At 31.5% G+C, this 16003-nt stretch overlaps 1 protein-coding gene across 1 annotated transcript in view; it reads left to right on the plus strand.

Annotated features, from left to right (window-relative positions):
- LRBA (LPS responsive beige-like anchor protein) overlaps positions 1–16003 on the plus strand; it is a 558252-nt gene that overhangs the window by 478872 nt on the left and 63377 nt on the right. Inside the window, exon 50 of the mRNA XM_006906268.3 lies at positions 6674–6841. Within this exon, the coding sequence (XP_006906330.1) occupies positions 6674–6841 (168 nt within the window). The remainder of the gene's footprint in view (positions 1–6673; positions 6842–16003) is intronic.

Raw genomic sequence — 16003 nt, forward strand, 5'->3', positions numbered from 1 at the left:
AAATTTATTTTATCTTGATTATGCATCATTGTAAGTTCTGAATTGTTTTTTGAATGAAGTCATGCAAAATGCAAACAAATAATAAAATGGATAGGTATATCAATCCTTTTATTATAGTTTCCCATTCGTTTTTACCAAATAGAATTTTTTTTAAAAGCTCCATCTCCCTATGCGTATTATTATAACTAGTTTAAAATATCTGTATATTATGAATTCCTAGGTTTTAGATTAAGAGTGACCTAAGGTTGAAATGTTAATTAAATGTTTTAATGTTCTGTAGTTCTAAAGAAAATAGTTGGATAAAATGTCAGCATATAGGACTATTTTAAACATTAGGAAAAAATCATCTCTCTGAAAAGGAGGGTAATTGTACAAGTTTGCCTAATCCTTTTGATCTTGGCACACAGCAATACAGACTTCAGTTGAGATTAAAACTATGAATTTCAAAGGAAACATGGCCTTCAGTGTGTAAAATATATAACAGCTGGTTGACGACTCCATTTAAAACTACACAATAACAATCGTAGACAGAATGATTCTCCTGCCAAAAGATGCACAAGTGCTTGATGGTTTTATCCAGATAGATACTAACTCACACTTTCCTTCAGTAATGATATAAATGTAGAAATGAACAGTGTGCTGCCGGCTCCAAAATCTCTCTTCTACCCAACAGTTCAAGGGCAGTTTAGAAGCACAGAAGAACTCCTTTTAGTGATTTCTCTATCTGCCTTGCAGCCGGAACTTCAGTATGTTGACAAAATTTCATTTTTTTAAGTCAGTTATTTTTTTCTTAGCATCCCACAATTTTTTTTCTCTAAATCCTTGATTCTCCTTTTTTTCCCCTTTGGTATTCATGACTTAATTGTTCTTAATGTCACAGCTTCATACATATTTTTTTAAGCCCCCAAAGTTAATTTTTTCTTTGTGAATAGTATTAAATTTCACATTTTTGTTATATATTTATATTAAGGTGATATCTGAATTCTGAAGCGGTGTGATATATTGTAATTAATATGGGAGAATGTTAGGCTCATGTTAGTTGATTCTAGTTCACCATAATTTTAATATTTTCACCCTTATGTTTCACCTGAACAAGAAATTCTTAATAAGTTAATTAATGCATTTTTAAAAAATGAGATTAATGTGGATTTATCACTTCTGGAAAATCTTATTTGGAAAGCATATTTGTATTCTGAATTTGTACCTGTCCATTATGAAAAAACATTGATTTTTCTGCGACCTTTGTTTCTTGAAACTTTTGATATAACATGACTAATTTTCTATTCTTTCAATTTATTTCAAAGAAGGGAAATGTATGCAACTAAATTTTTACTAAAATTACTTGGGTTGATCACAAATTCAGAGCCAGCATTTAAGGAGTTAATGTATCTTATTAGGGGGACAGGAAATCTGGCAACTATTGCAGAAACTAGACCTAATGGTGCACACAAACAATTTGTCAGTCTTCTTAAATGTGAATAGCTTTCCGCAAAGTGGCTGCTCTTGCTTTGTTTGAACAGGCTAAACTTTTCCTTTTTGGACTTTAAATCTTAGAAGTGAAATGTGATCCACATATTCAATCAAAATCATTTAATTCAAAGCATATTTTGATTGGAACAAAGTTGACATGGAAAGAAACTCTAGAATAAAAAAGTTGAAAGGACTTTATATCATATATTTAGCAGGAAAATTTGAAACAGTTCTAATTAGGCTGAAAAAAACAGCTTTCTTCAATGTAAATTACAAAGGTCATATATCAATGTTAAGGAAACATTACCACTAGTGTTTGAAATCCAGCACATGCAAACATAACAGACCAGTTCATTTTAAATCTGTATGTGTGTTTGTGTGTGTGTGTGTGTATATGTGTATAGAAGGCTGTATTACATGTGTTTGAAATGAAAAATACTTAAAATTCCAAGCCCATAATGTTGAACATTCTTGCCAATTCAAACATTAACTCCTTTGAAACATATTACTATCTGTACTCAAATGAATTGGGATGCTTAATTATAAGTACAATTAAAAATTTACCAAATTTTTATTCTTTCATTAAATTTATGATTAAATGTATCTTATAATTACTGTATACTAAGAGAGTTAGTCAGTGATTTTTAATTTTTTATTTGAAACATAACTATAGCATTTTGTATCTCAGAACTGAATTAGGCCTCTGGAAGCCTGGGAGTGGAAGTAGTGGTACAGGTGTGCAGACGCGTGTAACTGTGCTGTACAGACCTATATTCTTGTTATACAGTTCATTTAAAAGTTTAAATAGTATTTGCTCTTTTTATTTGATTTTTTCTAAAAATCATTTATCCTGTAGCTATCAGTAGCTTTTATTTAGTTGCTTTTTAAAAAATGGTGAGGTATGAGAACATTTAGCAGAAGTATAAATAAATATTAGCATTAATGTAGGAATTACAAGTACAAGAAACACAAGTAATATTACTTACTTACAAGTCAGGTTTCCTGGTCTCGAGGTAAACAATTTCCTAATAATTCTTTGTTAAGTGAAATTGGTTTTGATTTTACATAATTTTCACATTACAGAAAATGTGTTTGAAAATAAAAGAAAATTGCTAGAATGTCTCTTTAGAGTATCTCTAAAGCATGTATAGACTAACTAACCACATGATTAATGCCTTTATTTTAGAATTTTTATTCTCAAGTAGCTTAGAATTTCTTAGAAAAAGCAAACTATTTCAATATGTTATATTATTTGACTCCACTATAGGAAACAAGAATTATTTTATGTAACTTTTTTTTTTATCAATGAATAGTTCATATCTTTAATGAGTTAGTTTCATAAAAACATAGATTATGTTCTTTCAGTTAGATTATTAGACACATACTCACGTATGTTATAATTTCTGACACTGACTTACACAAACAAGTTATTTATGAATAATTTACTATTTATAATATTAAAGCTTTAATTTGTTGATGTTCTGCATGCATACCAAACAAATGAAAGTTACTGAGTGTTTGTATTTGACATCTGTATACTGTACTTTTTAGCATATCTCAAGTGTTTTAGTCTCTGTTTAATAGATCTCATTAAAAAAAACAGATATCAGCCCCCAGACAGTTTGTCAAGACTAATATGAGTCCCCCTGGATTGGATTGACAATTTGTGTGAGGCTTTATATTATAGGCTTTTCATAGTCTTATTTGATCCTTAACAATTGGACATTAGTCACTGATTTATTTTATAATAACTCAGATGAGTTGAATATTATTGTATTGTTAGACATTTTAGTGGATTTTTTTTTTTTTTTTTTACAAATTTTACTCAGAGCACACATTGGATGTAAATGATGTATCCAACCTACTGGGGAGTGCTAACAATTGATTGGTTAGGTTTGAGAGCAGCCTGTGAAGAATGTTACTATCCCCTAGCTGCAAACCATATTTAACTCCAGTCTTAATGAGGACTGTCTGTCTTAAAGGCTTTGAAAAATCTCTAATACTTAGCATTCCACTGGCATGTTTTTATTTTTTGTGACTAAAAATGTGGATATAAATAAATATTTTATATAGGTGTATTTTTAAAAATATGAACATATAAAAATAGTTTAAAGAATTTTTAATATGTTTTATGGTTTATGTGTTTGAATCACAAAAACAGAAGTTATAAAATATAATCCCAGGGTATTCCATTTTGAATTATTTGTATTTTTTCCCTCAATAATTTCCTCCTGCTTGTCTTTACTTCTTCCCTCAAGTCCTTAGCAAGTACATTTGTGTATTATTATATACTTTTCTGTAGGCAGCTGTCATTCACTGGTATCAAAAGGATGTTAAAGTCCTGAATTGACCTTATACTGAAATATACTAAAACTTTTTGTAGTCCTCTTATGTCCATAGTAGTTATTCCTTTGACTCTCTTTTTAAAGCTGTGATGTATTGCAAGAAATCTTTAAAGAACGTTAATAGGATTTTAGTTTGGTTTTTAAATTTTTATTTAAAATTTATTTATGAAAATGTGTTTATCAACCTCTGGAAAAGGCATGGCCCAGTAATTCTGTGAATTACTGGTCAGCCCCTTAAATGCTGACCAATATGACAGAGTAAAGGGAGGACTCTGAACCATGGCACTCTGGTCGTCTCTGCATGTGTGTTTGTGCTGTAATGTGAGCTGTGTCTTTAAGTTCAGTGTTTTTGCTTAACATTCTGATGTGGTGTCAAGGTGTAAAGGTTTAAGCATCTAAATCCAACCAATTTCACCATTTTGAATGTGTATAAAGAAGTAATATCGACATTAGGAAAACTCACAATTCTTTGATGACACATAAAATAAAATTGCCCTAGTATTTAGGACTTTAATATTGAGAAAATTCATTTGTTCTTTGTCATTTGCTGAGCCTTCTAGAATTTTATAGTCTCAAATCACAACACCATGGACACTCAAGAGACTCCTGACTGTTTTATCTTATTAAACAATTTTGAAATCATTAATTTTTAATTAGCTTGGATGCAGAGTTTTTTTTTTATTGTTTCAATAGTGTGTGTATATGAACTAAACATTTTTTATTTAAACTGCTGGCAAGAGTATTATTTACATAAATAAGTGTAGGTTCTTTCTGAGAATACACACTGTGAGTTTGCTTCATATGGTCACACTTTTTTGTAGACTCCGATACCACATGCAAATCTATTATAGTAGAGCTTTTCAGCAGTTTATTGACTCAAATTTTGAACAACTAAAAAGAATGTAAGCTTGAAGATATGTATAGGTCCTTCCCTGATTGAAAGTTCTAATTAAGTGAATTGGAGAAAATTAACTGAAATTAGCTGTCAGAAAGTCACATTTAAATGAGTGATGAGCTAGTCTGGCAGTAAACATTTAAATGATATAAATTGCCATTTAAGTGTATGGTTTAATGTTTGTCATGCATTAATGTGACATGAGACCGCAGTGACAATCAAGCAGCTTGCTCTAATTTGAACATATTTAGGGCTTTTGTGTGGAGTGCACTGCACACAAATTAAGACAATTGCTGTTTTTATGTGTCACTTTAAACACGCCCCCAGCCCCCTTTCCTACCCAAGGCCTAAGTTAGTAAAATAAACGTATCCTTTTTGTATACAATTTGCAATAACAGTTCCTGGATTTGGGGATTGATTTTTAAATCCATGTACTTAAAATAGGAATTTATTTAAAGTTATTACAAGCCCCTCTCATTTCAAATAAAATATGAAGTAGTTTACTAAAATTATAACTATAATGAGTTTTATAAGAGAAGTTGAAAATAATAACTTTCACAATTGAAACTAGCTAAAGGGTTTTTTAGGTATATCTCATTTCTGGTATACTTGGAAATATGAGAATGACCTAGAATTTTGCTTATGGAATTATTTTTTTTACATTTTATATTATGTTATATATTGTGAAGCTATGTTAAATATTATTAAGGGAAATATATTTGAATTTAGCCATAAACATTTTTTTATTTATAAACATATTACGTATTTATTGTAATTAAACATATATTATGCAGGTGTACACCTGTGAACTAATAGGAACTTCTTTTGTGATGAGATGGTTTTTATCTGTTGGTTACTTGCTATAGAAGTTAGTCAATTTTGTTTTAAAACCAACAGATTTTTTTTATAGTATTGATAACATAGCAGCAGGTCACACCAAAAACATCACAGCCATATACTTGTTACTCTGAAAGTAAGAATTTTAATGAGATACATTATAACTGTAAGTGTCGATTCTTTCTGAGAATACATATTGTGAATTTGTATTAACTGATATACTTCAAATTAAGCTTCAGGGTTTGAGTTTGAGAGATTTCTGATTTGAATTACATTATTTATTGATAAACTAGTTGATAATACTAAACTTTCATGTTCAAATAATTTTGAACAATAATAAATAATATAAATATGAATACTTATTTAAAAATAAGTATCTCTTTTTAAACTATTATTTATAACTTCATTAAATTCAGCAAATATTTAATGGTATCTGTTGCAATATTCAGCAAATATTTAATGGTATCTGTTGCATCTGGTACAATGCTAGTAACTGAGAATGTAATGATAAATTGGAAGTGAATCTTGTACCCAGCATTTCCACTGAATGCTTAATTATGTTTATTCATTATTTTTTGGACATTATTATGTTGATGGCATCAAATATTTATGTTCATTTGATATTAATACCTAGAATAGTATTTCAGTATTAAGTATCCCTTCCAATATCTAATTTCTTGGCATAAAAACTCAGTTGAAATAAATAATTTGGTTACTGTTGTAATAAACAAAATGTTTATATTTAGAAAATTTATAAATATTGTTTTTACATTTACTGTTCTAAAGTAGCCTTTACGCTGTATGACCTCTTCTCTTTGAAGTATAAATTGAATAGCTATTAGTTACGAGTGTGACCAAGACAGAATCAGTCCTAGCCCTCATCATGCTTACATACAGTATGGTAGAAAATACCAAAACTTTAGCAATCTGTTACAGTTCAGTGTGGTAAGTGCTGGGAGGTCTCTAATTACATACAAAGGAGGACAGATTCTGGTGGAAAATAGGACATCAGAATAAGGCCGTTCAAGTAAATCTAGCACCAAACTTTGCTGCTTGTTCTATATTTCTCAACATATTTTATCAATAGAATTCAGCATTATAATACATTCTGTGGCCTTTTTTTCAGGCCCTGGAGAGTGAATTTGTTTCCTGCCAGCTTCACCAGTGGATTGATCTCATTTTTGGCTATAAACAGCAAGGACCAGAGGCTGTTCGATCTCTCAATGTATTCTATTACCTGACCTATGAAGGAGCTGTCAACCTGAATTCAATAACTGATCCTGTATTGAGAGAGGTAAGTTATCTGTCTGGTCTAACAGGTGTGTTTAGCCTAAAGGTACTAAATATCATCTTCCCCATGCTTTTATTTTACTAATCATCAAACTGAAACCAGACGGGTAAAGTTACTTTTATGGAATAACCGTTCAGTTAGGGACTTAGATGGGACTTAAACCCAGGACATCCCTCCAACAAAATGTTTGACTCAATAAAAATTGAGAGCATTTTCAGTTTGAACTCAAGATATCAGTAATCATATCTATAATTTTGAAGGCTAATTTAAAGTATTAGGAAAATAGTAATTAATTCATTAAAGAAATAAGAGTATAAGCATAAATCTATTTAAATGTGATAAGATATATTTATTTATAGCACATATGTACATGTGTAACCATATAGAAGTCAACAGCAGGATTGAAGTCTAAAGCTTCCAAACATTATCACACTTGATGTTAGATGTTATTGAGACTTGCTTCGTCTTTGTTATTTAATTTCTTAGGTAAAACACTCAAAACACATTTTTGACAAATACAGGATTCACCAAAGTCTTTATATAGCCTTGCTTTTTTCTTTCTTTCTTTTTTTTTTTTTTTTTAGTATTTTAATCTAATTATATATCCTCCTAACTCTAATGTACATCATGTGAAAAGATTATAGAATTGAACAGATATCACCTTATATATCTATATAATTTTAGAGCACGACTACATTTAAGAAACCAAGACTTTGATTCATAGGGAAATTTGTATGTCATTTTAAAGAGAACGTTATTTGTAATAAGTCAGGTTTGTCATTTTTCACAGTACTTGATGCATTCCTTTATAATTCTACTTATGGCCTGGTCATGTTGACAGTATATTATAAGTGCATATTTAAGTATACTTGCCAATATATATTATCACCTAGTTTATGTGCTATATAAAGGTTAATACACAGACAAAAGCACTATATACTAGATATATGTTTGTCTTAAACTGCACAGGTTTTGAGTTGCTGTTTTCTAAGAAAGTTCATTTTAGAACTGGATCGAGTGAATTCTTAAAGACTAACAATTTTTCAGTTCTTCGAAAACATTCTGTTCAGTGGGCATTTTATTTTATTAGCGCATGATAGAACACACCTGGGGTCCTGTGTGTGAAATCGAGTTAAAGCAAACATGCAAATGGTGGTACCAAACAGTGGGTAATTTCATTGTTAGAATGGAATAGTGTAGGCCCGTTCACCTTCTTTGTTATTGTTTTAACAATATTTGAACAATGCTATTCTATAAATGTCCATAATTCTTCATAAAATATATCTCCTGCTTCTATTCAATTTCCCTTATAGTAATTATCCATATCTCTACATATCTATAATATGACTGAAATCATATATGATAGATTTTATCTTCTGTTTTATTTAACGTACTAGTGAGCATATATTATTTTACATCGCTATATAATATGTGTAGTTTTAATTTTGAACTTCCATAATATTCTGTAGAGTTGCTATGAAAACATACTTAGTTCTATTTCTCTCAATGTAGGATTCTGTTAAAGACTTTTCTATTGGTATGTCCATGATAATATAACTATCCCTTTCATGTCACTAAAGTTTTGTAACATTGCGTCATAAAAGATGGCTTTATGCCTATGTCTGTGTGATGCTGCTAGTTAAAAAGGTAAAATATTCAATCAGCTGGTTGTTTCCCCTACAGAACACCCAACATAATTGGATCTTTTTTTTTTTTTTTTTTGATTCTGGATTGACCACCTCTCTTCCTCACACACACCAATGACTTACTGAAGGAGTTTACCATATACTATTTATAGTATAATCTAAAAGAGCACTGTCTCATATAATTTCCTCCAGGGATGGTAATGTTCATTATATCTAAAATGTCCAGTATGGTAGCCACTAGTTATAAGTAGCAATTGTGCATTTCAAATGTGCTAGTGTGACTGAGGAACTGAATGTTTAATTTTATTTAATCTTAGTTAATTAAAATTTAAATAGCCACATATAGCTACCATATTGGACAATGGAGATCTATAAGACTGTCATATATCTTTGATGACCGTATTTTCCTAATCTAAATTCAGGGCATGGGCTCAGACAATGGAACAATAAATATTTGTTAAATTAACTTGGTAGAATATTTGAAATGGGGCATACTTCATTTAGACATGAGATATGTAGTTGAAATAGATATGTAAACTAATTTTTAATTTTACTTTAACATGTTATGACTTCAAATAATATTTTTGTGGTAAATATAACAAAATTTACCATTTTAACCATTTTTCACTGTATGGTTCAGTGGCATTAAGTACATTCACATCGTTATGCAACCATTACTACCGTCTATCTCCAGAAGAATTTCATCTTCTCAAATTGAAATTCTGTATGCTTTAAACAATAATTCCTTATCCCCATGCCCTCAGCCCTTGACATCCATCATTCTACTTTCTGCATCTAGAAATCTGAGTACTCTAGGTGCCTCTTGGGAGTGGAATCCTACAGTACTTATATTTTCGTGACTGGCATATTTCACTTAGTATGTTTTCATGTTCATCCATGTAGCATGTGTCAGAATTACCTTACTTTTTAAGACTGAATAATATTCCATGGTATATGTATACCTTTTGTTTATCCATTCATCTGTCTGTGGACATTTTGGGTTGTTTCCTCCTTTTGGTTATTGTAAGTAATGCTGTAAACATTGGTGTGAAGTATCTTAAGTCCCTACTTTCATTTCTTTTGGATATATACCCAGAAGTGAAACTGCTAGATTATATGGTAATTCCGTATTTAAGTTTTTGAAGAACTGCCATAACAAATAAGTTTTTAATATTTTTCATGATCAGTATTTGCTAAAGACTATTTAAAACTTGGCTGAAAGTTTCTTTGATGTCCTTTTCTTCCCGACAACCCCAAGTAGTTAATTATTAGCAAATTAAAACTTTGGAGAGCTTTCTACTCATCACACCCTAATTAATTTTTATATTGTACATTATCTAAACATATATATTATACATTAGACTCAACATTCATTCTAAAAACATGGACTATTATGTTCTAAGTGTGGTATGTACTTGATTTTCTTGAAAGAATATATCGCTTCGTTACTTAGTACTATTCATAGAAATATACATGATTAGTAAATATGCATGAATGTTATTAAAACAAATGTGATAATCTTTTCTTATGGCCATTTCATATCATAGTGCTAAATCTTGTAGCGTAATGCATGCAATATGATACAGTAGAATGAACAAACCAAATGAAATGTGGATTTGATTCTTGGCCCTGATGACTATTAGTTGTGTGACATAGATCTTCCTGAGATTCTGTTACCTCATATATAGAATAGGTATGATAATGCCTTCCCCAAGAGGATTACATGATCTATAATGCATGTAAAGTGCCTAGATGGTGCCTATCCGTCCTAAATACTCAGCAAGTATTATTTCCTTCTTTATGTTGTTCACTGTTAAACCCATGGGTTAGGAAACACAACTATAAAAAGAATATGAATTCCTGATTGCATCATAGAAAAGATCATAAAATGTTGACACTAGAGCAGTAATTAGAGACCGTTTCCTAGTGGACACATGTAGAATTCATTGTAAAGTGAGGCAAGGAGAAGACGGAAGAGAAGAATGAATAGGTCATTAATTTATTCATTTTTTTCAATAACCTTTTACTAAACCCAAATTATGTAATAAGGTTGAGGAGTTGAAAGGCAAGTCTCTACCTTCATCAGCTGGAGTTTATTGTCTAGTGGGGAAACATGGGTAAGTAAACAAATATAATATACTGTAATAAATTCAGTAAAGGGATAAATATACTATATGTATGCACAGTCATAGAAGATAGGCACTAGACCCAGATAGGCTGAATCCAAGCATGTTTTCTGGGAAACGGGAGACTGGTGAAATAGATTGAAAGATGAATAAAACATTGGGTAGAGTCGTGAACAAATGATACCTACACAGAAGACACTGCATAAGCTTCCTACACATTGGTGAAAGAGATCACAGTTAGAGAATATGATATTTGTGAAATGATCTAAAGGTGATGAGAGAGACAGACAGGAGCCAGACCACAAAGGGCCTTCAGTACCATAAAAAGTAATTTTAACTGCATTATAAGGCAGTAGATTAAAGATTAGAGGTTGGTTACATTACCACATGTATGTTTTAGAACACATCTGGAAGAAGATTGAACAGATAAGAACTGAAAAGTACCGATTAGATTATTCTAAGTCATTAGTGATTTTAGAGAAAGTAGCTTAGAAGGTGACCGTGTTTCTGTGTTTATCGGAAAGATTTAAAAAGAGGGAAGATGTCAAACATACAAGAAAGAAAGCTTGTAATAGACTACCAAGCTCTGTAAAGAAGAAGAACAAAATCCAGAACACAGAGATGAGCACTGGACAGCAGGGAACTCTACTCCCTTGTCTGAGATTAAAGAATAGAAGGTTAGCTCGGGGACTAGTATGAGTAAATGTGCATGAATGATGTGGAAAGGCAACAAGATTATGAGAGTTTGTGCCAAGAGTGAAATAATACTTAGAGAAATACCTAGCATGGTGATGGATGCTTAATAGATGCCCATAATAAGTAAATAATTATTTTCTTTCCATGTTGTTTTTCTGTGTTCTCAACAGCAGGATAATAAGTATAGAAAAATGCTGAATTGTGAAGACGCACGTGTGTATGCAAAGCATATACGGAGAGAGAGAGGAGATTTTTGCCATGAAAGTATGGGGGAATATATAAAAAAGAATTGAAAGTGTAAGGGTGATTGATGAAATTGTTGAAGGGATACTGCTGAAGGGGTGGATCTAGGCTAGTTTGACTAGGTAAGAAAGAGGCTGATAAATTGGGAGAGTTTATTTTTTTGTTTATTATATATTCTTTTAGTCAACAAATACTCATTTTTTTACAAGGTGCTAAAAATACAGAGATAAGCAAGAAAGTCAGAGGAAGTCTCTTTTCTCACGGAGCTCACATTCTAACAGGATGCACAGAAAATAAACAATAAAAATTAATTTTATTTCCCGATATGTGATATGAGGAAAATAAGACTGGGTGAGGGGATACTGAGTGACTTGGGAATAGGGCAGGTGCTGTTTCACAGGTTCCTCACAGACTGCCTCTTTCTTCAGGCACATTGTTTCCTTCTAAACTTTGAGCCTGGAGTAGAGCTGCACAAGAAAACCCAAGGAGGCAGTTCCCACTGCTCTAACCCTGGCCAAGGACATGTCTCCAGGCCGGGGCAGCCTTCACGTCAAGTCTTATCACAGACCTTCTGCCAGTTGTAAAACTCCCACTATTGCCATCTACTAATTTACTCCCCACCCTATTTCTAGGCTACACCACCTTTACTTCAGAATCTTGTTCTAAGAGACTTTAACTCTGACTTTACTGATATCTCCAATATCAGTAAATTTGTGCATACACTTGACTTAGATTAAAACATTATCTCTGCAGAATCACAATAATGGTACCAGGATAAGTTTCTGCCTTTCTAGTATTAAAAGCAGACTGGATTAGATTTATTTCTCTTCCATATCTATAGTTCTACTTATTTCTGTTCACTTCTATATGTTTAGTTTAATCTGGGACACTTTGATGTTCACATTCATAGACAGTTCACAGACGCAAACTGTCTACATCAAGTCACGTCTTCACCTTCTACTTGAGAAAGCTCTGTTCCTCTTGAGAAAGTGTTATTCTGGAGTGCATGGTTAATACATATGGCATAGTAAGTGATCATAAAAATAATCTCTCTCTCTAAAAAAAAATCATTAAACAATAGAAATAATAACCATGAGGAGATGAAGAGTAATCAGAGAGACAGCCTGTAGCACATTAAACTTTTATGTTGTTTTTAATTTTTAGAAAACAGCTGGGTTATCAATATACAACAGCATCTGCATTTGCATATATTACATACCAGAAAGAATTATTTTTCAGGCAGATATGCTAATCTTTTCAAATATCTGTGACCTCCAACTAAAGGATATATTCTCCTTATCTGTGTATTCTGAGAGACCTCTTTACTCTCCTTTATTTCTCTATCTCTTTGGTTCTTTTTTTTTTCTTTTCCTCCACCTTTACCAGTGTATAAATCTGCTCTGTTTTTCTAGCATTACATATTCTTTTTTATTTGCATTTTTTAAAATTGAGGTATAATTGACATAAAACATTATATGAGTTTCAAATGTACAGTGTAAGGATTTAATATTTGTATATATTAGAAAATGATCACCATAAGTCTAGTTAACATCTGTCACTATACAAAAGTTATAGGATTTTTTTTCTTGTGATCAGTACATATATTCTTTTATAGACAAGGTACAAAAAATAAAAAAAAAAATATTTTCTGATTGTCAATTCTGCTAAATTTGGTTTGACTCATTCAGATCTCTTCATACTTGTCAAATGTATGAAGATCTTATCAAGCCTTTCTAACACCATTTCAGAAAACCTAAAAACCAAGGGAAGAAGAAATTAAAAAAGAGAAAAAATAGGATCATTCAAGACAGGATCAGATATGAATAAGAATAAATATTTTTATTAAGGAAAAACCTGATTTCCAAATTCACAAAATAAATACATGAGTTGAATATTAATTTTATGAAATAATTTTTCCTTTTTTTGAAATTTATAACATATTTTCCTTAAAAAAATTCTGTATTTAATGTATTTAGTATATCATTGTATTTACAGGCATGGTTTCTAGAACAATTCTGTATTCTTATCCAGAATTCAGCTGTCAATTCTCATATTTATGCTATTTGCTATTTCTAGCAGTTGAGAGCTCAGTTATCTAGCTCTTAGTATAAAACAGTTCACTGATGGAGTTCTGGTAGGTCACTAATAAGTTTTTAGAAGTTGTATATAAAGTGAAGTGCTCTGAGTTAGATGTGTTCACTATATAAAGGAGCACAGAGGAAGAGCAGCCAACCCAAATTAAGGGAGGAATAACTGCCTAAAAATAATTCTTCAGAAATGAAGAGTTAAGTAGGTAAAGCAGTAGAAAGAGTAGGGGAATTCAAGGCAGAGAGTACAGTATGTGGGGAGGAGTGCAGCTTGGCTCTCTGCGACTGGGAAAAGCCACGTGTTCGGTGGAGAAGGCATAAGAAGTTGGTGATGAAGAACAGCTAGGTTGATGGTATCTTAAAAACATATTTGGAAACCATTTATGTCCATCATTAGCCTAAGCCACCATCACTGTCTCTCCTCTGGGCTAGTGTTAGTAGACCTTCTCACTTTTTTCTACCCTTACCTACCTACAATCCACATTCCATAGAGCTTCCAAAGTGGTATTTTAAAGTGTAAATCAGATCATGTCACTCCTCTACTTAAACCTGCCTACTTCACATTAAACATAGAATAAGATCCTACTCGATCCGTATGATCTGGACCCTGCCTACTTCTCTGATCTCATGCCATGCTGTTTTCTTCCTCATTCGCGTGCCCTGTCCCACTGACCTTCTTCTGTTCCTATTCATGTGAAGGTGATCACTGACTTAGTGCCTTTGTATCATAGCCATTCTCTCTGACTGTCACAGATTTTCACATGCTGACCCCTTGTCATTTATGCCTCAGCTTAAAAATCATCTCTTCAGTAAGGACTTGCCTTCATACCTCCAATCTAGTTATCTTTTCGTTACTAATTTTAACTTAATTTAGAGCTAAAGCCTGTGGAATAGATGATACAGATTCTTTGAAATCTGTTGAGACTTGGCTCACTGTGGGCATAGTCAGTTTTTATAAATATTCTATGCGTACTTGAAAAACAATGGTTCTACAGTTTTTAGGAGGAGAGGCCATTTTACAGTAAAATAGTGAATAAAGGGAAGTAAGGCGTAAATTAGTGAGTGATTTTTTTTCATTATTAATATTGTTCTATGCTATATTTGACCTTTAAACAAATTCCATACTACTGTTCTTTTTCAATTCTTATGCTTTTTTCATCTTTTTCCTATTTCTCCCCTCAAAGTATCAGTTCTTCTTGTTACTGTGTCACGTATGTCTACCTTTTGGGCACCCCTCCTACTCTACAATTTATTATTTCTTAGATGCGATAGCTTGAGAAACCAAATAACCAGATATAGTAGAACTAAATTAAAGGTAAAGTAAATAGGTTTTGATTACTTTATCAGATACAAAAACCTAAACTACAGTAATCAAAACAACATGTTCTAATGAAGTAACTAAAGTTCAGTGGAGCAAAATAGACCTTCCAGAAATAGGCACCTTACATATGCGGGTATATGATAGAGGTAGTATTTTAAATCACTGGGAAAAGGCCTTCTTATTCAATATGTGATGTTAGGACAGGTAGCTAATTGCTTGGAATATAAATTAATTAAATCTATACTTCACATCTTAAAGTGAAAGAAATTACAAATGAATTATACATGTATTTATTTGGAATAAAGAGTATGTTATAAATATAAAATGTAAAACTACAGAACTTAGAAGATAATATAGCTGAGTAGTTTTATAATCTTGAAATGGAGAAAGGTCTATTTCATAAGTCTGTCACAACCAAAAGTCATTAAGAAAATTGATATATTTGGTTACATAAAAATCTAAAGTTTTGTACATCAGGAAAAAAAAAACAAATAACAAAGTTCATGAGCAGATAATTCACAAAAGATGAAATACAAACCACAAATGGAAAGTAGTTCATCCTTACTAGTAATCAATGAAATTAAATTTGAAATGCAACAGCATTTTTGCCTATGGAATTATCTAAGATTAAAAATAATGACAATTCCCGATGTCCATTTGAAAATAGATATTGTCATATATTTGGTGAGGGTGGAAATAGGTTGAACTTTTATAGCAGTCCGTGTCAGTTTTGAAATATTCATGCACTTATTTACTTACCTTAACAGAAAGGAATAACTGAGAAAGTATGCAAGAAATGTATATTCAATCATATAGTTATTTTAAAAATAAAACACACAAATGTCTAACAGAGAACTGGTTAAATAAATATTAGTAAATCCATACAGTGGAATGTTGTACAGCATCAGAAATATTGCTATATAGGTCTTAGATGTATTGCCATAGAATTATATTTTGCCATAGTACAGTGAAAAACAGATTATGTTATGAAACATAGACTATAAATTGTATATGTGTATATATGCATAAGGAAGAATCTGGAATTA

The sequence above is a fragment of the Pteropus alecto genome, unplaced genomic scaffold (genome assembly GCF_000325575.1).
Source record: "Pteropus alecto unplaced genomic scaffold, ASM32557v1 scaffold50, whole genome shotgun sequence".
Lineage (NCBI taxonomy): Eukaryota > Metazoa > Chordata > Mammalia > Chiroptera > Pteropodidae > Pteropus > Pteropus alecto.